We start from the raw sequence: 24,879 nt of genomic DNA, 5'->3' as shown, positions 1-24,879 counted from the left end.
CTCTATTATCTTGTAATGTCGAAGGAGAAGTTAACTACTGATCTCCTCGGGGCTGCGAGAAATGTAAATCCTCTTCAAAACGGCCTTTCAATCCGCCTAACTAAGAGTGAAGAACTAGGACACCAGCTTGAGGAGTGTGGCTAAGCTCGTTATCCAGCAATTCAGGTATCTCGGACAGGGCTCTAATACTGTCCACCACGAAACCCACGAAATCCTCCCCGAGGGGGTCCCCCTCGGAATCCACCGCCGCGGAATCCGCCCCCTCGATTGTTTCCACGGTAATGTCTGGGGCCTTGGTAGCCACGTCTGGGAGGGGGCCCACCACGCCCTCCTCTGTGCATCAGCCTAGAAAAGACACAATAGAGCGAGTTATATGACGCACAAGTAGGAAGTACAGAGATCGTACAACGGTGGCAGCACAGTTTGGTCTGGGAAGGAGCAAGGGCCCCTATATTCCCGAACAGTCCACGCAACGATGGACAGTGAAATCTCGATTTTTCGAAGCTCCAAGGGAAACTAAAATTGTTTTGAAAAACCGGGTAGTTCGAGAGATCGGCCTACCCTCAGTCGAACACTGTAATGTTACCGCAAACGACTTCTAGTTCGAGTTATCAGGAGGTTCGAACAAAGTTAAAAAGCGCGGGCTCGAGAAATCGAAATTCCACCGTACATGTTAGACACAATAATAAGAACCGAAGAACACAGACGCTGATGAATCGAGCGTAAGATAACAAATCATCAACGGAAGTTAATTTGTATTTCAATTTGACAACGACTCTTGCCCGGTGGTATTTTCAAGTTCAGCAAAGAACTATTTATACCCTGCGATGGACTAGCATCCCATCCAGGGTGGAGTAGAAATATTCCTAGTCGCTTCATGCTACAGAAACCGAACAGAAACCGAAGATACGAGCCGGCCTAATAGGCCACTGGATTCCATTGCAGACTTCACTTAAAGAGATACTATAGTCGTGACTACTTGGCGTGAACTACCAATATTAATGTTAAACGTACAAAAACATTTGACCACTTTTATGTCATGTTAGCGTACCTTACCTAAGTTGTACAGGGTACAAGTAAGAAAGAAGCCAACAGTTCCACTCACCCTGGGAGAGGTCGTCCCCGTGGCGGAAATTGGTTTCCACCACCACGGTTGACACCAAAACTTCCAGCATTAGCCCGCGAGAGTGATTTGATAACATTCAATATTCTTTCATCTGCGTGAGTAGGTTCGGCTATCGTGGATGGAGTGGTAGCAGCGCGAACAAGCAGGTAATCCAGCGCCTGGCGCAGAGCTACTATCATGGCGGCTTGATGATGAGGAAAACGGAACTGCAACCTGAGAGGAAAAGATCAAGGTGAGAGAGAAGCGAAAGTTAGAGATATTCCTGGAGAGAAGGCTGTTGAGCGAAAATATCCTTAATATCGCTGGTCAATAGTTAGCCAGCCACCAAAAAGCCACATTTTCAAGGAATCCGAGCGAAGCTACCATTATTTTAGTTTTCTTACTGCAATTTATTTCCATTTTCTCCATCCTTAGTCATACAGTCCAACCTCCACTAAAGGCCCCCTCTCTTGTAGCTACCACAGCCAGGACATTTCGTCCCCACCGTACACCGTGCACCACACTAAAACGACCAGTTAATTCCTCCACAACTTGGCTGTTCTACAAAGGTTAAAAACTGTATTCACATTTCAGTTGTTTCTCATCTTTTGCCCAGTACTGTTACACAATTTCAACCACTGTTGTCTGGATTCCGATGGTGCTGGTAGGTTTTCAAACTGCTCACGATAAAAAATCACTCTAAAGATGATAGTGCTCCTTTCACCCATACGAACGCGAGAGTTTGCTTACCAGTCATCCATTCTAACGACTCCATTCTCAGATTCCACTTTACTCTGACTAAACATGAGCAGCTGGAGAGGGTTGACCATGGTCATCTGTTTACACGACACAGCGCGAGTACGAATCTGATTCAAAAGAACAACATAGATCATACAAGATGTAATTAAGGTCATTCCACTGAAATAGAACCTGCACTGAGACTTTTGTGAAACTTTGCCTATTGATTGTCTATATTATAGGAACTTAAATTCTGAAATAAAAATGAGGGTTCCCCATGTTCGTTTAGGAGCAACAGCACCTTGTTTATACCCATATAAATCCTTATAATAGCACCATGATTGTAGTCACGATTGCTTGCTAAATTCACGTTTCCGACGATTGCTTTTTGTTCTACTCTGAGAATTGGTCCATATTTATTTTACACAGAGAAATTTATTACCCAATTCAAAACAACAGAAAAAAATGATAGGTCACCATACTCGTTTGCGAGAAAATGACGATTTACCTCCATGGCGAGGTCCAGCTGTAAAGAAAAAGCCGCCATTTTTTAATGCGCGCGCGCTAATCACGCGTGAAATTATACGCAGTAAGGATGCGCAATGCAATACTGGAGAATGACCTTAAAAGTGAAGAAACGACCGGATAAACTTCGGAGTGACCCGCAAGTGTACTGAAGGTCGCTTACCTTTTCTCCGAACACGAAAAAAGGAGTAGGAAAAGTCTGCTCTCTGTTAGAACAGTTCACGGAAGACTTGTGGATCAGCGCAGCCTTGCCTTCTGTTGTCAGCACCTTCCGTTTCTCTCGGTGAACACAAACATTGGGGTACATACCCAGGCAAAGCAGAGCTACCACCTGAAAAGAAACAACCAGGTTACTACTAAGCCAAATGTTAGTTCCCTTTCGTCTAGGTGGGTGTCAAACAAGCTTCTCGTGACGATCACAAAGACAGCAGCGAAAGAGAATTGCATTTGCGGAGTGTCAGACTAACAGACTTGGGGCTCTAGTCTTTGTAAACTCACCCGAGACGCCATCTCGAATGTTATTTCCGACTGGTTTATTCTAAATTCCTCTAACACATTATTTATACTGGTCGTTAACTGGGTATGCCATTCCATGAACTATAAATCAGAGGTTCATACCATATCCAGCTTGGAGTCAGGACCACTGTAGTTGAATGGCTGAGGATGCATGCATTCTGTCAAGAATACAAACTACAGGTTAGTATTAAAGCCACCTCCACGACGAAAGAAAGTCAACTTGAGCTTTTAACTGCATTTGCGTACAATTAATTAATCGTGAGTGCAATGAGAACAGAAAAACTTTGAACACCAAAATTTTTCGCAGAATGTTATTTTGTTTCGAGGGAAAACCAATCAGATGTGACATGAACAAACAGCAAACCCGGTCAGTGATCTAACAAAAAGCACAAAATTTGCCTTTTCTACACTTACCATCTGGAAAGCCAGCATTGCAGAGAAGATCTTTAAGCTGAAGCTGTTGAAAAAAATCCATTCATTTGGTAAATAGTCAGTGGGTAGGACCATACGCAAGCGTCACAGGAATTTGTGCGATATAGAGTGTACGAACGTTAAAGCTGGGATTGATGGCACGTGTGGTAGCCTGTACACGAATGGTATGACTGAAGCCCTCTTACCTTGGCCTCTGATGTCATGCGCAGAGTTGACATGTTTAACTGATGACTCTCGCAAAAGTGATACTCTGCAGATTCGTCTTCCACCGACCTGCAACAAGAAAACAAAGCTACATAATGCGCCGAACTGACGGCAAAAAAGATTCCAAAAGTTTGGCCATGCAGACATGCAATGAGGCACTTCCACTTTAGAAGGCGCAATGTCCATCTTCTCCGCGGGCCGTGCAGAAATGGCAAATTCTTTGAACGTCTGTTCCACTGTACAACATGAGCTTATTGGTAAATGTTTTTGAATACAATTTATTCAGCTTACCTGGCATCTTCCCAAGCCTGGTACGCACTGAGTAACGCAATGTGGTCACTGTGACGCGAGCCAGCAAACTGTTTGTGTACCCAGCCCAGTCTCCTGCGGTCAGATGGTGTTTCAAACGGTTCAGGGAAACTGGTGCTTGCAGCTATAGTACACATGGCGTCACCACAGCTGAGGGGTGAATAACGAAAAATACATCAAGATACAAGCAAAGCCTGGTATTTATTAGCGACACAATTATGAGCACCAGCACAAGAATTCATCTGAAACGTGGAATGCAAAACAAACTCAAAATGCTTAGATACTTATACTTACGGCAAGTGAAAACTACTATTTGGGGAAAACTGTTATGTAAATAAGCAAAAGAAAGTGTGGCACACGAACACTTGAAGCACCATTCAAATTTATACTCACTAAAATATACATCCCAGAATGATCATCTTGCCAAGTCGTGGTTCAATAGGTAACTTGGCCAGTAGATAGCCAAGGGGTGTCAGGTTTAAGTTTCTATCCAAAGCTTCCATATCTATGGACCAAGGAAAGCGAAATTTAAAGTCATTTTTTTTAAAAAAAACTTTCAAAATTGCCTTCATATAACCCCCCACCCCTCCCCCAATAAAATTACAATTTACTAAGAAAGAAAAACACTTCATAGGTAATAATAAACTACAGTGGAACAAGGATGGTTAGGATTGGTGAAGATTGAGACGGATTGCGAAAGACAATTTTATTTTTTGTCAACATGCGTCATCCGAACCGTAGCTTTTGTAATGGGCAGGGTAGCATATTTATCAACATCTCATTAACTACAAGACAATAAGCTAAGTTTTTACCTCGCGTGATCTGTCCACAGACCGTCTATTTTGTCTTGAGTTCGTCGAGATCGCACGCTCAGGGAGATATTCACACAGCGCGTTGGATTAACGCGCTAAAATTCAAGGGAGTGGGGCTGGGGAGCAATTTTTTTTTCGCCTGCTTCTCTCGCGCTCCGCAGTAAAAGACAAAGAAACGTCTGTGGACAGACTATACCTCGCTTATCGAAAAGTGTTTATTACCAACAAGAAAGGTTCCTCCTTACCTTTCAAGAGCGCAACTGATTCTGCTACAGCATCCAGAGGAGGAGGTTCAATGGCTTTGTTCAAGAACTCTCCAATGTCTCCAAGTTTGAGAAGCTTGATGGTCAGAGCTAATTCATGAAGAGGTGTACGCAGGATCTCAGGTGTGGCGTGCTCAGCAAGTCTGTGGCAAATAAAAACTGATTACGAAGGTGTTTCCAGTTGTCTTTCCTAGTGTTTCTTAAAGGCATTCTGGTTTCGTTACCTACAAATACTCGTCACAAAACCTCAAAAGAGACTGAATACTTCAGAAAGGATAGCCAAACGGCCAAACACCAAACTACTTGAAAATAGCAATAGGCAAATCGAAATAAAATAGAAGACTTAAAACTGGATTGCAAAATCGCAATTAGTGTGACCATCTAGGTGTAAAAGGTGGCGGTGATCTGTGCTTACGCCGAACAACAAAGAATACCACTGTGTTTCTAAAATTTTGTATAATTTTCCTCGACATCTTTCCTTCGGTAATCAGATTGAATTTGTCATAACAAAGTACAAAGAAGGCAGGAATTATCAACAAAGTAGTCACTCGTTACTTCCTTATCCCCAGTTTCCGGCCAACTAACCTTGAAGCACGTGTTCTACTGCACAGGTGAAAAGCAAACCCAGGCCTTACTCTGCCCGCGCGACCACGCCTCTGTTCCATGTTAGTCCTGGACGCCCAGACAGTGGCGTAATTTGTCATGTTGTTGTGTGATGTGAATAACTTCACTTTAGCTCTGACAACGAAAACAACGAAAAAACTCCATTAGTGTCACATTGTCAGTGCCGTTGCTACAAGAAGTAAAATGGTTTTACTAAAGGTTGAAAGATGATAAATGATGGGCGACGGAAGACAAATGACAGACGAGAGACGGTATATCAGATTCAGACGACGCCCTCCAGAAGGAAAACTAAAATTACGCTTGTTATTTGCTCCAATGACATTTTTTTATTTTAAACCATCCGCATTATGGGTTCAATGATGGTAGTTAGATGGCATTTCTGTTAAGCTTCCCTTTGGGATTGCCCATTAACACCACGTACTCAGAGAAGCAAGTGCCGCTCACCGCGAATCTCCGTTGGAGTGCAAGTAAAGTTACCGATTTCAAAAATCCAGTCAAACATCAGCCTGACGAGCACTCGAAGGTTTTTACTTCATCGCTGTACGGACAGTTGCTTACTAACTACGAGACGAGAACAACATTTTTAATTTCTGTGGCGAATAAACGTTGCTTGCTGTTTCTAAATTATGGACATTTAAGTCAGTTTAATTAGCTAACCATGCTAAACTAGCGACTTACTTGCAGGAATCAATGACAAACACAACATCATCAATGGTGATGCTCGTCTCAGCAATGTTGGTGGAAAGAATGATCTGAAAGACACCGCAACAAACTTCATTAGTTAGCTAACGCCAGAATTAAATGTCCCACACTACCAGAGCTTATCATCCCAGCTTCAATTGCATGAAGCGACCTGGAGTATTGCTACTGGATGAGATGCTAGTCCAAAGCAGGCCACCACCAACCCCCACCTCCAGCACACTATCAGGTTCCCCTGACAATTTATACCTGTGGATGGCGAGAGCCACTCCGAGAGTCGAGTTTCTCACACAAGAACACAACACAATGAACCCCTGCCAGTGCTCAAACCTGACTCGCTTGATCACTGGAACCATTAAGTCACCACGCCTACCACTAGTGCCATAATCCTGCATGAAAAGCGGATCCGCTTCCCAGACTTTGCATCTGATAATTACCTTTGTAACTCCTTCTGGTACAGGCTCAAACACTCTCCGCTGATCTTCTCTTGGGATTTGTGAATGCAGAGGAAGTAGACGATACTTACTACTGATACCTGAAAGGACGGAGAAATTACAACATCAGAAGGGAAACAAGGCTTCTAGTACCCATTGTGGTCGAAGATAAGTCCTTCTCTCACTAAACTGATATTCTGTCAGCTATAGTGGAATGTGCAAAATGTGTCAGGTATTGTTAAACGTTTCTCTTAGACAACACTTTTGTAACATAAACAGACAAAAATTACTTTATTTCCCCCCTGGATGTGATGAAAGTCAAATCCAAAAATGCTTTATACCTGCAGAAGAAATAGCAAAACTTATTTTGTGGAAAAAAATCGACTTTTCTTTGGCGGAAAAAAACCTATATTTTTTAAAACTGTAACGAATGCATTTAGAACTTTTTAGTAAACAATATATGACCTGCTGGTGATTTTCTTTCTTCTCAACACCCTACTATCTGACAGTCTATTAAGGAGGAATAAGACGTGGATCACTCTTGGTCTTACCAAATTGTGGATGCATCTTCAGGTGCTTGTGCAATGCAAATATTAAATTCCATCCAGGAAGAAAAATGAGCACAGCTCCAGGGATGTTCAGGCCAGATATGTAGTTCAGTAGAGCCTGCATGTTCAATAACAGTATCGAAACACGATTTACTTCAGATCCACATTGTCGAGTTCCCTCTTTATAGGAGGTATAACTAACAGATCTACCATGTTTTCCCTCTAGCCTTACTGTGAAGTTTCACCGCAAACTTTTTAAACTATTTTACATACGGTATCAGCGTGTTTCTTGAGATGTTAGCCTGTGTGGAGACGTCTTCTGTTTCCTTTAACGCGGAAAAAGTGGAGAGAAACATTAAGACGGAATCCACCAGAAGTTTGAGTGACAAGTGGACAAAACCTAGTACCAAGATTATATACATCGTATTGCAAACTTCTGTACGACTGTTTTAAATATCTGCTAAAAAAATCATTTCTAGCAACACCAAACGTCGAAAACGAATGTTGAACTTCGTATGAAACACTTGAAAGTACTGGTGAAATGAAACTGATGATGAAATTTTGCCTGTGTTTACACAAGTTCTCCGAACTTTGAAATTTATTTTCTCTTGTTTCCATAGGAAATTGTTTTCGGTGTTATTTTGGCAATTATTTGTTTAAAAATGACTGTAAAATACTTAACATTATTCTGGTACCAGATTTTTGTCCACTTGAACCTGAAATTGCTCGATTTTCTATCGGATTACGTCTTAACTGTCAATTAAGCATGATGCACTACCCCGAAGAATCTGCAAACAACCAGATGGCAACCAATGAAGATCTGATGGAGCAACGTCTAAAAACAATACTCTGGTTGTATATGTACTCTTCAACTACAAATCTACTAGGCAAGGAATTAAAACCGCATTGTCAACACACAGAACTATTTCTATTCATTGTACAAACACAATTACCTCAACAAGCTCAAAAGACATTTCTTTTTCACTCAGTTGTGCCAGAGCATTCTTTGTTTGGAACGAGTAGTCATCACTGCATATTAAGTTACAGTTCTCCTAAGGAAAACCAGAAAAACATGCTGTATTGGGTTGTGTGTGACAAAAACAACCTTATTTTTTTGTCCTAAAAATAATATTGAAATTATTTATACAGAAAGAAAAAAAATTAAGCAGAGCACTACATGTAGCTGCCTGAATTGAATTCATCCATGACCAATATCTCAAAGTGAGTTGAGTCATCTCCAATCACTATCTATCGACGAGTCGTCTTGGCAAAAGCCATGTCGTGAAATTCATGAAGCTACCCTCAACAGAAGTTGACATACCCTCCAGAAAGTCTGACTACAATGAATCACCGGAATTCTAATCGTGAATGGTCATACCGCGTTAAAGAATTGTGGGGCGGGGGAGGGGGTTGAAATGTCGTCGAGTCGCCACCAATAACACAAGCCGTTCTTCAAAAACGTCTTGAAGATTTGAGTCAACTCGACTAATGATACGTTTTAGCGAAACTCGTGTGCAGACAAAAGAAAACTACGCATGCAAACAAAACAAGAACCCATGCAATGTATGTACCTCGTTCTATAAATGTACGAAGACAAGTGATGCGTTTTTTTAAAGAAGCTTGCAGAAACAAATCAAACTACACTCGCTATAATGAAACGCCTGTGCAGACAAAGCAAGAACAATCCACGCAAATCCAATGTATAATTCGTTCTATGAACATCTGCAGACTAGTGATACGTTCTAAGCGACAAACTCGAGGGAACATATCAAATTACATTGCTGGTTTTCAGCATGTGAATCTCACCTCTTCATCATCATCAATGTCCTCTTTCTTTTTCTTTTTCTCAGGAAGGGGTGGAACAAAATTCAACATCTGGATCACATCTTCTAAGTAATATTCTATGCAAGTAGAAGAGAAAAAAAATCCCCTGCGATTAAATCAGTTTATCAAAACACAGCCGTACAGCATGGGTACCTTAACAATTTTAATCACTCTACTCGCCTCTGTAATATGACAGACAATGAGTTAAAACTACATATGCCTGTTTTAGCATCAGTTGGGTGTAGAAACAGCTCACAACAGCTTCTCATTCTTACTGAGAAAAATAACTATGACATTATAGAAGAGATATAATACCTTGAACAGGAAATGACCTTCCTTCTATTTCCACAATGGGGCAGTTACCAAAGTATTCTGTAAACATCTGGGTGTCAATGGTGGCCGACATAAGAACAACTCGCAAGTTTGGGTAAGCTTGAATCATGTCGCGTAAGATCACCAGAACAAAGTCAGTCTGTAGTAAAGAAGGTGATCTTTTAGTATGTAAATAAATCATGTAAAATCAATCTCTGACCCAGCTGCACAGACACAAGTGCTGAATCCGACAACACATAAATATGGTCTAATGTACACATTACCGCACACTTAACATTCAGATGAATAATGTAAGTTGTAATGATGTGAAGTGTGAAGGTTGCCCAGTCGCCAGTTTGTAAGGTATTTTTACTGAATTTTTTGTGTTCAGACGTTACTCCTAAATGCTGTACCGAATGACAACCATCTTGAGGTTGCCAATATATATTTTACTGAACAACTACCGCTAAATGAGTCACAAGATATTGTCCTGTGCCATCTTTTAAAACTTACATTTATATCACGCTCATGAATCTCATCCACAACAACATGAGAAATGCCATGAAGACCATTTTCAAGTTTCCTGAGAAGAACCCCTGTAAGACAATAGTGAAAAAACAGCAAACGGTCAACACTTGGCTGTTTTTGGCAGGTAATTACTGTAAATGAACATTAAAATGTATGCAATCTTGTTATGTCTGCGTCTCTTCCTTGTGACTGTGTGAAGAAGGACAATGATACTTGAAGCCACTGATGGCTTCTGGTTGAGATACTGTAACTCAGTAGTGAAAGCGCACATTAACAAGGTGATGATGGCATTTTCTTATTAAACAAATTCAAGCCAATGAAAAACTAATAATTAAAATATTTTTATACTGTACGCCTAAAAGATGAAAGATATAATAATACAAGCTTACCCACTGTACAGAACAACATGGAGGCATGGCTTCTTGGTAGAACAGTGTCAAACCTGACTGAGTAACCAACACTGCTGCCTAGTATCTCAGCTCTTTCAGCTGCCACTCTTTCTGCCACACTCACAGCACTGATACGCCTGGGCTGTTTGACAAATTCACAAAACCAACTTGTTTTCATGTTAAATGGGATTACATGGATGGTTCTAGCAGTTTTGGAATTCATGGTAAAGGCTTATTCCAACATTGCTCAAAAACTATCAGAAATGTTGAGCAACAGACAGTACATTTCTTAGATAATTATATACTTGACTTCTTTAGCACAGACAGCTTGTGAATCATGTGTTCATTAGTGTAGTTCTACAATAGAAGTATAATAACATTATGCAACTTTTAATAACTCTACAAGATCATTCCAATGATAGTTCTCTGGTAGTTCTCTTCTCTTGAATTCCCTCGCATCTGATAATTCATATGAAGACTATTGGGTAGCTTTTTCTTGTGGTAAACTTGTGGAATTTTGCTGCTTGTCTGGCTTCTAAACGAAAACTGTGACTTGTTTTGAATGCTGGATATAGGAACAAAGTGCATTCATGTATGTTCAAAGTTAGTTAGTCATCACTGACCTGGGTGACTGCTATGCAGCATTCAGCACCATAGCCTGTCTCAAGATAATCATCCAAAATATACTGGGGAACCTGAAATGGCATGATGCAATATTGATGTTATTAAGTTATGAAGTTAATGTGGTATACACTTAAATCATTTCGTTAGGCTAGAGAACATGGTGTTTGTAAGCTTTGGAGGAATTTTCTATAGCGTGTCATCATCACCTCAGACCAAGAGAGAGGAACAATACAATAAAACAATGTCTCCTTTGAATCTTTTTTTCATCAAGAATTCAAGACTTTCTAAGTACTTGTAACCCGGTTATCTGCCTTTCAGTTTTCTTTTGATAAAAATGGCGTGTGACAACAAACCCTCAGCGCTGACTTCTCTCTGTCTCTCTGTTCCTAAGAAATTCTTCATCATTATAGTTGTGGAAGTCTAGTATTGCCAGTAATATTCCTAATCCAGAGTGTCAATTGTATGCAGAGTATCAATCATATGCAGCCCTGGTAATAACCCTTTTATACCTGTGTTGTTTTTCCGCAGCCAGTTGCACCCTTAACAACCACCACTCTGTTCTTCTTGATGGCTTCAATCAGTGTTGCCTTGTACTGAAATACTGGCAGTTGACTTCGCTGCTCCAACATGCGCTGGTACATATCCACATTTTGATGCTTCTCTCTGTACTCATTCAGGTAATCCTGACTTGTTGGAATAGGTTCCTAGATCACAAGAAGACATACTACCTTGTAAAACCAATCCCAACACCACAGTGAACTAGTTTAGCATTCTCTATGCCTTCCCCCCCCCCCCCCCCCCCACTACACACACAAACAAAATCCTAATTTAAAGGTGTTTTTTGGTAGTAAATGCCAACTAATTCTAGTGAGCACCCCTGTCCCGATAAATGTCCCTCACTGGTGAAATATTTCTAGCCAAACTAAGTAGAATGAAGATCTCTTCATACGGTTGGATGTGTTAACTATTTAGCCATACTATTTAGCAAATATATTTTCCAACTTATATCATTCTTCCACTTAAGTACAGAAAGATAGTTGTATGTCATGTGCACCTGAATAAGAAGAAAAATTCAATTACATGTGACAACATACCATGCTCAGATTTTTTCTGATTTTTATTGTGTTCAGATTTTCTACTTATGTTTAGATTCTTTTTGTTTTTGCCAAAATGGAGACAATCAGTAATGGAAGTGATCAATAAAGAAAAGACCGGTCACCAACCATTTAAAAGAGTAAACTGAAGATAGTGCAGCCAGTGCAAACCCTTCAACTTGTTTATTTTATTTTCTTCCTTAGCAAGCACTCAAAGCATAAAAAATGTGGCATGACATTGCTGCATGAGTTATGTGGTTGCACAGTAACAACATGCCGAAACAATAGGTGCAAACATCCTTAGATGTTGACTTGACTTTTAAGTGACACTCACTTGGTACTCCTCAGCTCCCTCGATAATCATTGGCTGGTTTATCCATGGATTCCAGTTCATATTTGGTGCAGTCCACTCCACTATACCAGAGCCTGCTTCATGCTCTGCATCTTGAAATTTGACAATTCCAGGGGGAAGGACAAGGGATACAGCTTGGGTTGGGTCTTGAGGCTAAAGCAATGCAAGGAAATTTGAATGGTTTAGTCCCAAGCCATACAGTAGAACCGTGAATCTTTCAATATTCCATGTGTGAATTTATTCAGATCTGGCTACACTAGGTTCCTAACTAGGATAATAGTTCCAGAGCCATATGCCTAAAGACAAGGGCACTGATAACTACCTTTTAAAGTTCTCTCAAAGGGAAGGGTCAAGCAACTCTGGATATAAGACGTCATTAGAAATGAAGCAACACTGAAGATCAGTGCTTTACAAGTGAAAGATTGTTTGGATCCAGACTATACAATTTGCCTTATCTAGGTTTGGTGTAGCCTCCCCGTGTGGCAAGCCCTAAGAGCATCTGCGTGGGAGACTAAGTTTGGCCAGGTTTTGGACAAAATACATTAAGATTAAGTTTGGCTAAAGGCGCCTTCTTTAGTATTTTGCAGGTGCAGCAATTAACACTTCACTTACTGCTATATACTTACCTACTTAGTTACACCTTACCTTTGAAAACCTCACCTCATTGGTCATCTCTCCTTAGCAGCCTCAAATTGTGCTTCTTACATTAATTTAGTTTAGTTACACACGTATCAATTTCAGTGTGTAGGGCCATAAGAACCACAGATTATGTGCCAAATCTTCTGGTGGTGAAAACCTTTACTACAGCCAGATTTGAATAGATTATTTGATACTTGATTCTTGACATCTACTCTGATGACCACTTACTACAATTATCAATTTTAAAAGTAAGGTGCAATGGAGCTTTGGTGAAGAAGTTTTCGACTTACAATTACAGTGTTGTCACACGCAACTTTCCTCATTTTCAATGGTACCGGTAACAATATCGTCACCTGCAATTTCACGCACTTTGCTGCCAGTGATGCCAAAGGCTGACTAGTTGCCACTGGAAACAGAGCCAGTTGCCCGTGACAACAACACAAATTGAACATTAAAACCTGGTCACCAAACCTTCGTCATGCCTTACTCAACTGATAATCAGAGTAACAACAAATTAATTTGCTGCATACCACATCCTGTAACTTATAACTATTTTTCTCACTTTCAAATTACTCTTTGAAGGTCTCTCTCTTCACTGACACATACACTGATTCAGCTTAAAGATAGTTAAATAACTTTACCTTGGCTAACACCAATTAAAACGTTAAATTGCTTCAAAACAAAGATGGATAAGTAACTTTACCTTAGCTAACCAAAATACACTGCACTTCTCTCATGGGATCATTCTCCTCAGACACAAGCTATAATGAAGAGACAAGACTACACCCTTGAAGCAGACATTTTTTACAACACCCCTGTTCAAGACAAGAACAGTATCAGATACAGCTGTCAGTATTTACATCATTTGCACAATGTGCACCCAAAGGCTTCTCACTGTAACCATGACAAAGATGAAGCCCTAAGATACGCATTATGCAGCTGGTTTTGTAAATAAACATGTCTTAATTTAGTGTTCAAAAGTAAACACAGTCGAAATCTTGCAGTATTTTGGCTTGCACCTACAGCAAGCAAAAATGCTATAATTACTATTTAATTCAGTTGTATCTGACACTGTTCTGAATCTGACAGTACAACTGTGGCAGATAAGGAGATTGCAAATTCAATGCTAAAATTTTCATTTCCTTTCTCCATCAACATTATACTCTGGAGAATTGAAACAACTACTGATATTCTTCCATTTTCTGCCCACCAGCTGTACTGCGATGATCATGGGAAACAAACTCTTTTGTCACTTTCAGGATGCAGTCTTAGCTCTCTTAAAGCTCATATATGGAGAGAATGACCCAACAATCTTGCACATTTGAACTGAACTGTGTCAAGGTTGTCTTTTACGCTGTACGTATATTGTAGATGGAGAGAAATGTATTAGAGAATATACACTCCTCGACATCCTTTAGTGATCGACAGGACAACATTGCACAAATTGGACACCACTGTACCAAGGTAATCTTAAATATTGTGACAGGAGTGAACTCTCTCTATGAAATAAGCTTTTAGAAAGTGCACACTCCTAGCACCTTTGTTATTAGACCAAACAATCTTGCACAAATTGAAAACCAGTATGTCAAGAATGCCTGGCACTTGCATAATTATTGCAAATGGAGTGAACTCTTTCTATGAAGAAAACTAGAGAGTAAACACTCCCAGTTACCCTATGTAATTACAGTAAGCCCAACTCTGCCATTTATTGTTTTTAGACTTAACTATGCATTTCTATGGATTTACTGAACAGTGCTATGAGATTATGGCATGCAAAAGTCAGCAAGAGCATGTTGATCACAAGCTTGAAGCAGTGTTCCCCAAGCCCCCTGGGTATTTTTCCATCTCAAGTATTGTACACAGTACTGTGGATGCTTATAAAAACAATCTCAACACAAGGTTTCCTAGAAAATAGGCATAAAATAGGCAAAGCTACCAAAGTTGCGCACACATAACCTGTAACCTTCATTCTCAGTTGTATGACTTGTGAGAAAAGAAAAATGTAAAATTTCTCGCTTTTAATTTAGATATACTGTAACAGCACTTCACCTGAGGGACTGGTTGAATTTCAAGACTTTGAAGTAGATTACCAACTTGCTGTTCCATCTCAGGACTGATTCCAACATCATATGGTTCAATCTGGACAGCAAAAGAATTTTGTCAAAACCTGTTCTTTTAGGAGTTCTAAGCACCCTCTCCTAAAATTATTATTTAAAAGCACACTTCAGAGATGTCATAAAGTTAAAAGAATCTACTTGTCCTTGACATTGGCCACTTCACACACTACAAAGGGTTTATTTAGTATTTACCTCATCAACTTTCTTTCTCTTTGGTTGAAGTTGGCCTGGCTCAGCGGCTTCTAAGACTCCCATATGAAATAACTGTCGAACAAGACTTAGTGAAGTGTTTTGGGCAGCTTGTTTCTTTGTCGAAGCATGTTCACGAGCACTGATGGCTACAAAAGAAACAATAATTGATTAACAAAATATCAACAAACGTTTTGGTGCACATGATACTGTTCTTAAGTTAGTAGTTAGGCCATTACATTCCTGGTGAAGCAAAGGGCGGTTACAATGCTGCGCCAGTGGACTCTGTTCGTGGCTGTTCTTTTTGCTGTAGTCCAGGTGATGTTGGCTTCTTTAAGCTCCTCTTCCACTGACCTCCTCCAGGTTTTCACTGGTCTTCCTACCTTCCTTTTACCCTGCAGATTCCATTCAAGGGCCTGTCTGGTTGTATCAGACTTTGGTTTCCACAATGTGTGGCTAATCCAATTCCATTTGTAACTGACGATCTCTGCTGGAATACATTCTTGCTCTGTTCTTGCCCAAAATTCCCTGTTGCTGATTTTCTCTGGCCAGTATATCTTTAGATCTTTCTTAGACATTGATTAGTGAAGGTTTGCAGCTTGTTTGATATGGATCTTGTCACTCTCCAGGTCTCAGAACCGCATAGATTAGTACAAGTTAGCATGGCTTATTTAAGTTCTGCTTATGATAGAAGGTATTATCAAAGCTAAAGTTTAAATGACAACACAGGGTCTGAACAGCTATGAGGGCACCTGACTTTTAACCTTAAGGGTCCATTAACCGATCTTTTCAAGCCGTTGCTAAGGAAAATTTATTCTCATATAACCTCATCATTGAGTTATTTTTTTGCAAAAAAATACCTCTTAGTCAGCATGTCGGGTATGTTATGGACGGGTCAATGGATGAGTGAGTGAGTGAGTGAGTGAGTGAGTGAATGAGTGAGTGAGTGAGTGAGTGAGAGATGTATGTATGTCACACCAATCAGATTGGATCTACTATAAACAGCCAATCAAATTTCTTGTTGTAAAGGTAAATGGTATGTGAGAAGATTTGACCCCGACAGAGTTCAGAACGGCCATATTTATTCCTCTATAAAAGAGGAGAAAGTATTCATATATTGGGTTTACTTCGACATTTTCTGTGGGTTAGGCTGGGGATTTTAGTTAAATGAATGAGATGAACCTTGAGGTTTGAAACAGTTTGTGAGTTAGTAGTATGCAAATGCAACGAGATATTTTTATTTTCAGTTACAAAGGTAACTTGATACTTTTGTTTTCACAAGGAGTAAATTCAATTAGAGGTCATGAATCGTCGCTTCTAGTTCTTAGGACATGTTTTAGAGGAGATGAGACTTTAGATTTGAAACATTTCTAACGTTTACAATAGTAAGTGCGGGAAACGATTGTTTTGTTCTCGTTGCACGCAAATATAAAGAGATATTTTTGTTTTTTAGATACAAAGTGTAATTTGACACTCTTGTTTTTCACAAGGGAGTAAATTCAATTAGAGTGGATGAATCATCACCACTCTTTCCCACGAGATGTTTGCTATCTTTAGTAACAAATGGTAACTTAACACTTTTGTTTTTTATATGGGAGTAAATTCAATTAGAGCTGACAAGTTATCGGCTATTGTTTCCAGGATATTAAACAAAAAAGAAGCTTTCATTTCTGGACGGTTTTTATGTCTCTGCAGTAGCAGTTAAATAGTTTTATTTGATGGCATTCATTTCAGTCCCATATTTTGAAAGGTAAAAAGTATGAAAACTGTTTAAATGTTCTTTGAAGACTGCGCGGCACCAAGTTAAAGTGCAATTTAATTAAATCAGACTCAACGTGTCAGAGGTTTTTTTTCTCTTTCTTTCTATTTTCAGTGAAGTTGTGTTGTGTAATAAGGTAAACTTACGACTCATATAAAATGCGAAAAAGTCTCTAAATTAACTTGAGTATTTTTGAGCAAAAATTCCTCTTGGGGGTTGGAAGGGTTCTGTGATTGGTGAGTGAGGGAGTTATGCATGTGCGCGTGTCACACCAATCACAGTGCGGGTTGTATCAAAGAATGAATCAAATTTCCTGTTAGAATATAAGATGGCATCTACATTAATCTGGAGACGTGTCAGATTACAGTAGTTTGTTCAGTCAAACATTTTATGGCTTACCATTTAGCTATCTTACCATGACCGATGTAACATTGCAGCCATAAAAACTTGTCAAATTAACTAAATCATCACTGTATCATGAATGCTTCTATCTCCAACACTTCACACAAAAAAAATATCTCTTGCACGCCTTGCGTGCCTATGTTTTTCAGTTAGTTCAGAGTTATTTCATGTGCTTTAACTTTTTCATGATCAGTAACACTAGTGATGACATCATCAGGCCACGCCCATGGTCATTTGACTAATACTGAAAAAACGCAAAGGCTCCCAGGCAAATTACTTTATCGGGATTTTTTTCACTGATTTAATATTTTAATTTAAATCCTCATTACACTATGCATAGATTTTGTTTCATTTTTAAAAGGTCATACCTTGAGAGAATTTCAAAATATCAAAAAATTCGTAATTTTCTGAAAAAAGCATGATTTTGAAAAAGGAATGCATAGCTATCTTTCCAACATTGGCTTTAATCAAAATCCGTCTAAAAAGGTTGGATTTAATGACAAACCACGTTTCCTTTAGCATTTAAAGAAACTGGAAGTGCACCCGATATATATTGGAAGTCACCCCATCAGCGTGTGGGCAATTTACACTACCAGCCCACTTTGGTAAGATCAAACAAAGCCACACGGAGTTAGTTTTTCTCTTTCCATTGCTCTTGTTTTTCTGTCTTTTTCTTATTTTATCTTTGCTTGTACTTGTTTTACTTTGCATTTTGTGAAACACAAAGAAAAACATCTAAAATATGAGCAAATTTGCAAGTTATCGAGTTGTTTTTATTTTCCGTGCTCAGCCTGACGTAAGTAACCAGAAGTGAAATTTCACCTCCTTAGCAACGCGTGCGAGTGCGCGCATAAATCGGTTAATGGGCCCTTAAATCTCATTCTTTCAAGTTATTCCATATGCATTGTTATCCATTTTGAACCTTGCCAATAGCCATATCATCTCTCTCACTTTCCAATATGTCTCCCAATTTGATAGGGGATTTTCACTTTAAAATAGCAACACCCTTTGAATAAGCTCAGCAAAAATTCTAAATACTTACTTCGTCTGTGAGACTTCACAAATATGGACAGCTCAGCAACAAAGTGTCTACAAGAGAGCAACAAGGTATAAGCTGCCAATATCTTAAATATGTGAGTATCAGAAGTCTTACACAAGTACTATTGTACCATCATTATGATAAATTGCTTTGTTTCACAACCAAAAGAAACATTTGATTTTTCCTGAAACACCGTTATTGGATTTCAACACTGACAGAGTTCATGTTCAGCTACATGCATGTGATGGAAATGTTTTGGCCATGGCCCATACTGAATAAAAATGTTTTAAATGTGCAAATTAAACTTACCCAACTTTTAGTTTTCATTGTTTTTGTAACATTTTAGTCTTTTTAACAGTTAAAAAAAAAAAAGGAACAGAGTAAGCCCTGTGACAACTTCGTGGAAACCTCAATACAACAAAGTGAAAAAGGGTTGGAAAATGTGGCCCTTATAACAGGGGTTTGTTAACCTGGGGTTCTGTTCTATACATTCTTCTGTTAGTAACTCGGCCATGCCAAAAATAATGTTTGTCATACCAGGGACTTTGTCACAAAGGGGTCTAATAAAGATATGCTTCAAACAAAATCTAGTGAAGTCTGTAATGCGCCCTACTGTTTATTAATAGCGTGGAACCTGTATAAGCATCCACCTGTTTAGTGGCCACCTCCCATTTCCATGAGGGTGGCCACTTAAAAGGGGTTCAGCCATAGCAACAGCCAATAGACACTTACCTGTTGTGATCTGGACCACCTGCTGAGTACTTAAAATCAGCAGGAAGCCTGTTCTGTTGCAGATATTGGTGTAGCCGAGACTTGGCATTTACTAATGTCCAGTTTCCATGGAGATGGGCATTCAGATCTACATCTTCAGCCTGAGATATAAATAATGCATCAGAAGATAATATGCCGTAAAAGAGATCAAAATTTGCTAAAAGATCTTGGAGAAGAAATAAATAATTAGATAACAAACTGAAACAGTGTAACAGTGTACAATAAAAGGTGACAGTAACACTTTAATTTGAAAGCATAGAATAATAAATTATTTGCAACATAATATTATCCAAGTTTATACCATGTACCTCTTCAAACTTGCGTTTATTGTACAGACTATAGTGGTAATCTCTCTGACCAGCTCCACTCCAGCCATCCATTTGGTTACCACCAGGTCCTGAACCGCCAGTAAACAATATTAATTTTATTTGTAACATACACAGGTCATGTAACAACTTCATTTATATTTGCAAACCATACTTTGCAAACCTCCTCTCTCCACCCAGGTGTACAAATGAGCACTGCCAAATTTAATACAAGGGGTAGCCCTACAATGGACTAGTTGGCATCAATATCCTGTCCAGGGGGGAGTATGAAGACTCTTAGTTGCTTCATGCTACTGAAACCAGAGATAACCATCAGCCTAATGGGCCACTTGGCTTGCATGCAGGTTAGGTACGTTAAGTCTGCATATGAGTCAAGTGGCCCATCAGGCGGCACTTATCTCCGGTTTCTGTAGTATGAAACGACTAGGAGTATTTCTACTCCCCTGGGATGGGATGTTAGTCCATCACAGGGTTAGCCCCAACATTAAATTTGCTGGTAGCCATTTATACACCTGGGTGGAGAGAGGCACTGCAAGAGTATCTTACCCAAGAACACAACACAATGTCCCAAGCCAGAGCTCAAACCTGGACCACTCGATCTGGAGGCGAGTGCACTAACCATGAGGTCACTGTGCCTCCTCCTTTAAAAACTTGCGCTAGTATCCTGAATTACTGATATTAGCATCATGAACTATAGTTGGTATTAGCAAAACAAATAGCAAAACTAAAGGTGTATATACATATCTCTCTAGCCTTTACCAATAAAAAGAAGACTTTGATTACTTTTGTAAACTTTTTCAGTGCTGAGCTCAAAACTTGTTTTTCATTACCAAACAATTTAAACTGTAAGTGTTCATGTATTTATCACATACCCTGTTGGATCATAAGAGGTGGTGGTTGTGTAGGGAAGGGATTACCCTGGGATGGTCCCTGCTGTTGGTTTTGATTTGGTGTCAATTGAGTATGAGGAGCTGGTGCTACTGATGATGGAAGCTGTTGCTGCTGTTGCTGAGCTGGCATGGCTGATGCTGGAGCTGTTGGTCCTTCTCCCTGTTTCCCAGACATATAGATGAGTCACTAACATAATTATCTTGGACAAAATCTAGAACATTTTTTACTCAGTACTATCCTATAACAGTTTGAATCAGTATTTTATCAGCACATCAAGACTCAGAAGAATGCCATCATTACAACTATTACTTTTAATTCATCTAATTGCCGGAAGGGTTTTCCTTATATTTACAAAGACAGGTAAATTTTCTGATCATTTTTTTTTTTCGCAACTTAGTTACTCTTTAGTATATGTATCAAAGCAATCATTGCGTACTTCACCTTTCTGACAACATATTGCCAACTTCTTTGTACAGTTTTAACTTAAAATATTTGTTTAAAATAGCACCCTGGTGTAATTTACTTTATCTAAATGAACATAGTGACCATTGAAAAACTTACAAATAAATCATCTGGGAATGAGTCTGGAGGAATGATTCCAGCTCCGATCAAGAAGCCACAAAAATCCTTTGCTGCATTAGTTTCAGCATCTTTCTTGTTAGAAGCACTTCCAAGACCCACATATTCAAACCCCTCTATCTGAACCTATGTGAAGCAAAAGTACACACACATAAAAAAAAAAAAAACAATGTATACAATATTGCCTCCTCATAGTATGAAGAGTACTGACCTCTTAGGTTCCATCCACACTATGCCACAGGAATTTGAAAGCTGAGGTTTTTCCGTTGGCACTATGCCAAAGACATTTAAAAATCCAGCAATTACCAGTCATTTTGGATTTGTGTTTGAGGAAAACTTGGTCAGGGAAATCACATAATAAATTGTTATTGTGACACCAACTTTTTTGAAAAGCTGCATTTTCAAAATGTCTTACCTCCACATAAAAGTGAAAAGCCAGCATTTTCAAATTACTCCAGCTTGAAGAGCGTTTTCGAAAAGCTACATTTTCATGACGGATTAATGTGGATGGTAGGCCTAACCGTAGAAATATAGAGCTACATTTTCAAATTTCTCTGGCATAGTGTGGACACTGCCTTGATTTACCACAGGTCCAAAAACCATACATGGAATAGTTTCCACATCAAACAGTAAGTTATTATTCCAAGTCATTTAGCCTGGTCAGTGTTGCTATGTACTGGCTTCAAAAGTGGAGAGAGCAACATATAGTAGAGAGAGCTAGCTCCTTCAAGCAATATTTTAAGCCTAGCACAGTATGCAGCCAATTAATGTCCCTTTCGCTCGGAAACACACTGAAATACGCACTTCACATAATTATACATGAATAAAATGGATAGCGGATATATGATGTATGGATATCTACCGTGCAAATAACATCAGACTGTCCGATTACATATATCCTCATTCCTGGAACTACAGTATGAATACTTGCTGCAGAACTCTGTATACTATTAATTAATTAATAGTACTACAGATCTGTGTAGGGTTAACATATAAGTATACGTTAACCCTATAAACGTGTCTTTATTTAATTATATCTTTCTCCGCTGTTCAATTATACGATCTTTCATAAATTCACTTGTTTACAGGATGTTCTTACGATTTTCTACAGTGCAGCTCAGATATATCCGAACCAAAATATACGCGTAATGCGCGTCAGCCCAATACGCGTATACGCGTATGCATATACGCACATACGCGTATACATATACGCACATACGCGTATACAGCATATACGCGTATGCCTGATTAGTATGTATGAGCTAACCTATTGTTTCTTCTTTTCTTATCAGGTCATTGTTGTTTTCAATGGCTTGACAGCTTGCCACAGAGCGAGAAAGAGTTTTCTTTATTTTGAATACGCGTACACAGTATACGCGCGTATGCCTGCAGACTAAGCAAAATGTTAGCTGAAACTAACATTTTGCAATTGGGCACTTGACTGAAAATTAACTGACTGAATATTGATTAAAAGAGAGAGTATTTTGTCGTTAAATCAAAAATTTACTATTTTTTTTTTGTCAAATAGAACCGGGGATACACGCTTCAACAATCCCATCTTCATGGAGCAAACATCACAACCGAAAGATAACATCTTCTCGAAACAAAGTCTGAACACGGTCCAAGCAAGCGACTTGGAAACGTGTGCCGAAACACACAACTTTTCCTCGAAGAAAATTAAAAATAACAAAATGTGAGCGGCGCACCATAGAATCTTCGATAAACAATTCTTTTGTCAGGAAAAGAGTAATTTACTATTTGAATGAACGGTTTGTGTCAGACACCGGAGATATCACTTTCTCGACAAGGTCGAAACACTTCAAACAATAAACATCTCGCAAGCGACTTGCCGACGCATGCCGAAACACAGAACTGTTACTTGAGGAAAAAATAACTAAACGTGAGCAGCGCGCCATAGAAACTTTGATAAACATTTCTTTGGCTAAAGAAAGAGCATTTTACCGTTTGAATGAACGATTTGTGTCAAATAGAACCGGAGATATCATTTTTTCGACAAGGTCTTCGGAAAGCTTCAAACAATAAACATTTCGCAAGCGACTTGCCGACGCATGGCTTAACACAGGACTTTTCCTTGAAGAAAAATATAATTAAACGTGAGCAGCGCCCCATAGAAACTTTGATAAACAATTGTTTGGCTAAAGAAAGAGCATTTTACCGTTTGAATAAATGGTTTGTGTCAAATATAACCGGAGATATCATTTTTTCGACAATGTCTTTGGAACGCTTCAGACAATAAACATCTCGGAAACGACCTGACGACGCCTGCCGGAAACACAGAACCTTTTCCCGACGTAAAAATAACTAAACTTGAGCAGCGTGCCATAGAAACCTTGATAAACAATTCTTTGGTAAAAGGAAGAGCATTTTACCGTTTGAATGAACGATTTGTGTCGAATAAAACCGGAGATATCATTTTTTCAACGAGGATCTTCAGACAATAAACGCTTCGTAAACAACTTGCCGACGCGTGCCGAAACACACAACTTTTCCTTGAAGAAAAAATAACTAAACGTGAGCGGCTCACCATAGAAAACTTTGATAAACAATTTTTTCGTCAAGGAAAGAGTATTTTACCATTTGAATGCATGATCTGTATCAAATATAACCGGAGATATCATTTTTTCGACTAGGATCTTCAGAACACTAATTCAGACAATAAACATTTCGCAAACGACTTGCCGACACGTGCCGAAACACAGATCTTTACTTGTAAGAACATAAAGTTCACGTGTTAAAATAGGGAGTTCAAGCGACTGTATCAATTTTCTTCCCATTTTTAGTAGCTTAAGATCAAGTGTTGATAAACGGTAGTTTGTCGGTGAATTTGCGAAGTGATCGAAATATGATAGCTTTTATTGACCGCCTGACGTTTTAACAATATGCAAATTTCGCTTTGAAGCCATTTTCATTCTCAAGAAACATAATGTCCTTTGTTTGACTAACAATGCTTCACATAAAGAAACTTGTGGGAATGCATAACAAAGAGACATATAGGCGCGTATATACGCGTATATGTGCGCGTATATACGCGTATATGTGCGCGTATTGACATACGCGTATACGCAAAATACGCTCGTATGATACGCGTATGCGTAGTTCGCTTATATCTGAGCTGCACTGTAGATAACACTGCTGTTTAATATTTAAGTTTAAATACTGTACACTCCCTTACATATTTTCATCTCAATCCGTCAAACAAAGAAAGATAACCAATACGTTACATGACTAGAAGCATTTCTGAGAAGCATTTTAAAAAACGTAAGCTTACATGTACATGTATCTGAAGCAATTATTCTCAATGGCGTTTTCAAAGATAGCTGTACAAGCACCCTTTCGCTTTCGTTGGAGATAAAAACGACCCTAAATATCGTCAGTTGGAATTCTCTAAGAAGAATAACTTTACCTGGAACTTGAACGTTCCCTGCGTAGAAGGTCTTTCTGTGTAAATAGGTCTGACTTTGCGTTTTCCACAAAAAGCATACAAGAAGTTTTTGAATTGTGTGGCCGCCATTTTGCCGGGACCACGCGAACACTAGGTCGAGGCTGTCTGGCTGAATGATTTCATAACTAGGGCAGGGAGGGAAATTTGGACCAAATAGCCAAAAGATCTATCCTGGGACCATATTCCCCAGAAAAAAAAGCTAAATTTTCTTTCACAGAAACGTTTTTAAAAATTCTTCATGCTCCGGATACAAAATAAAATTATTCATTCTATCATTTCTTGACAAAAATGTTTTCTAGAAAGCTCTTTTCAAGAGATACCCTCCACCCACTACTCGGTATTCTTTTGTCATATTTGTATCACGTGATCATA

General features: G+C 39.1%; 1 protein-coding gene across 1 annotated transcript; it reads right to left on the bottom strand.

The window, feature by feature from the left end:
- Positions 1-180: 180 nt before the first annotated feature.
- On the bottom strand, positions 181-24,806 carry LOC145490330 (ATP-dependent RNA helicase A-like). The gene is made up of 30 exons (XM_081469462.1): positions 24,469-24,806; positions 21,027-21,170; positions 20,447-20,624; positions 19,557-19,645; positions 19,210-19,349; positions 18,481-18,527; positions 15,281-15,426; positions 15,021-15,110; positions 12,315-12,485; positions 11,396-11,590; positions 10,886-10,957; positions 10,263-10,404; positions 9,859-9,941; positions 9,349-9,505; positions 9,016-9,110; positions 8,163-8,261; positions 7,213-7,327; positions 6,665-6,762; positions 6,207-6,280; positions 5,490-5,642; positions 4,887-5,047; positions 4,223-4,334; positions 3,812-3,979; positions 3,502-3,589; positions 3,299-3,341; positions 2,987-3,042; positions 2,532-2,699; positions 1,856-1,971; positions 1,106-1,339; positions 181-345 (listed from the first exon to the last, which is right to left on the bottom strand). Exons 1-30 carry the CDS (start codon positions 24,574-24,576, stop codon positions 183-185), a joined length of 3,705 nt encoding a protein of 1,234 aa, XP_081325588.1. The 5' UTR covers positions 24,577-24,806; the 3' UTR covers positions 181-182.
- Between the last annotated feature and the right edge of the window lie 73 nt (positions 24,807-24,879).

Source organism: Orbicella franksi, chromosome 1, assembly GCF_964199315.1.
Source record: "Orbicella franksi chromosome 1, jaOrbFran1.1, whole genome shotgun sequence".
In the NCBI taxonomy this organism is placed as follows: domain Eukaryota; kingdom Metazoa; phylum Cnidaria; class Anthozoa; order Scleractinia; family Merulinidae; genus Orbicella; species Orbicella franksi.
The sequence above is the reverse complement of the archived record's forward strand: the minus strand, read 5'-3'. Positions and strand labels throughout refer to the sequence as shown.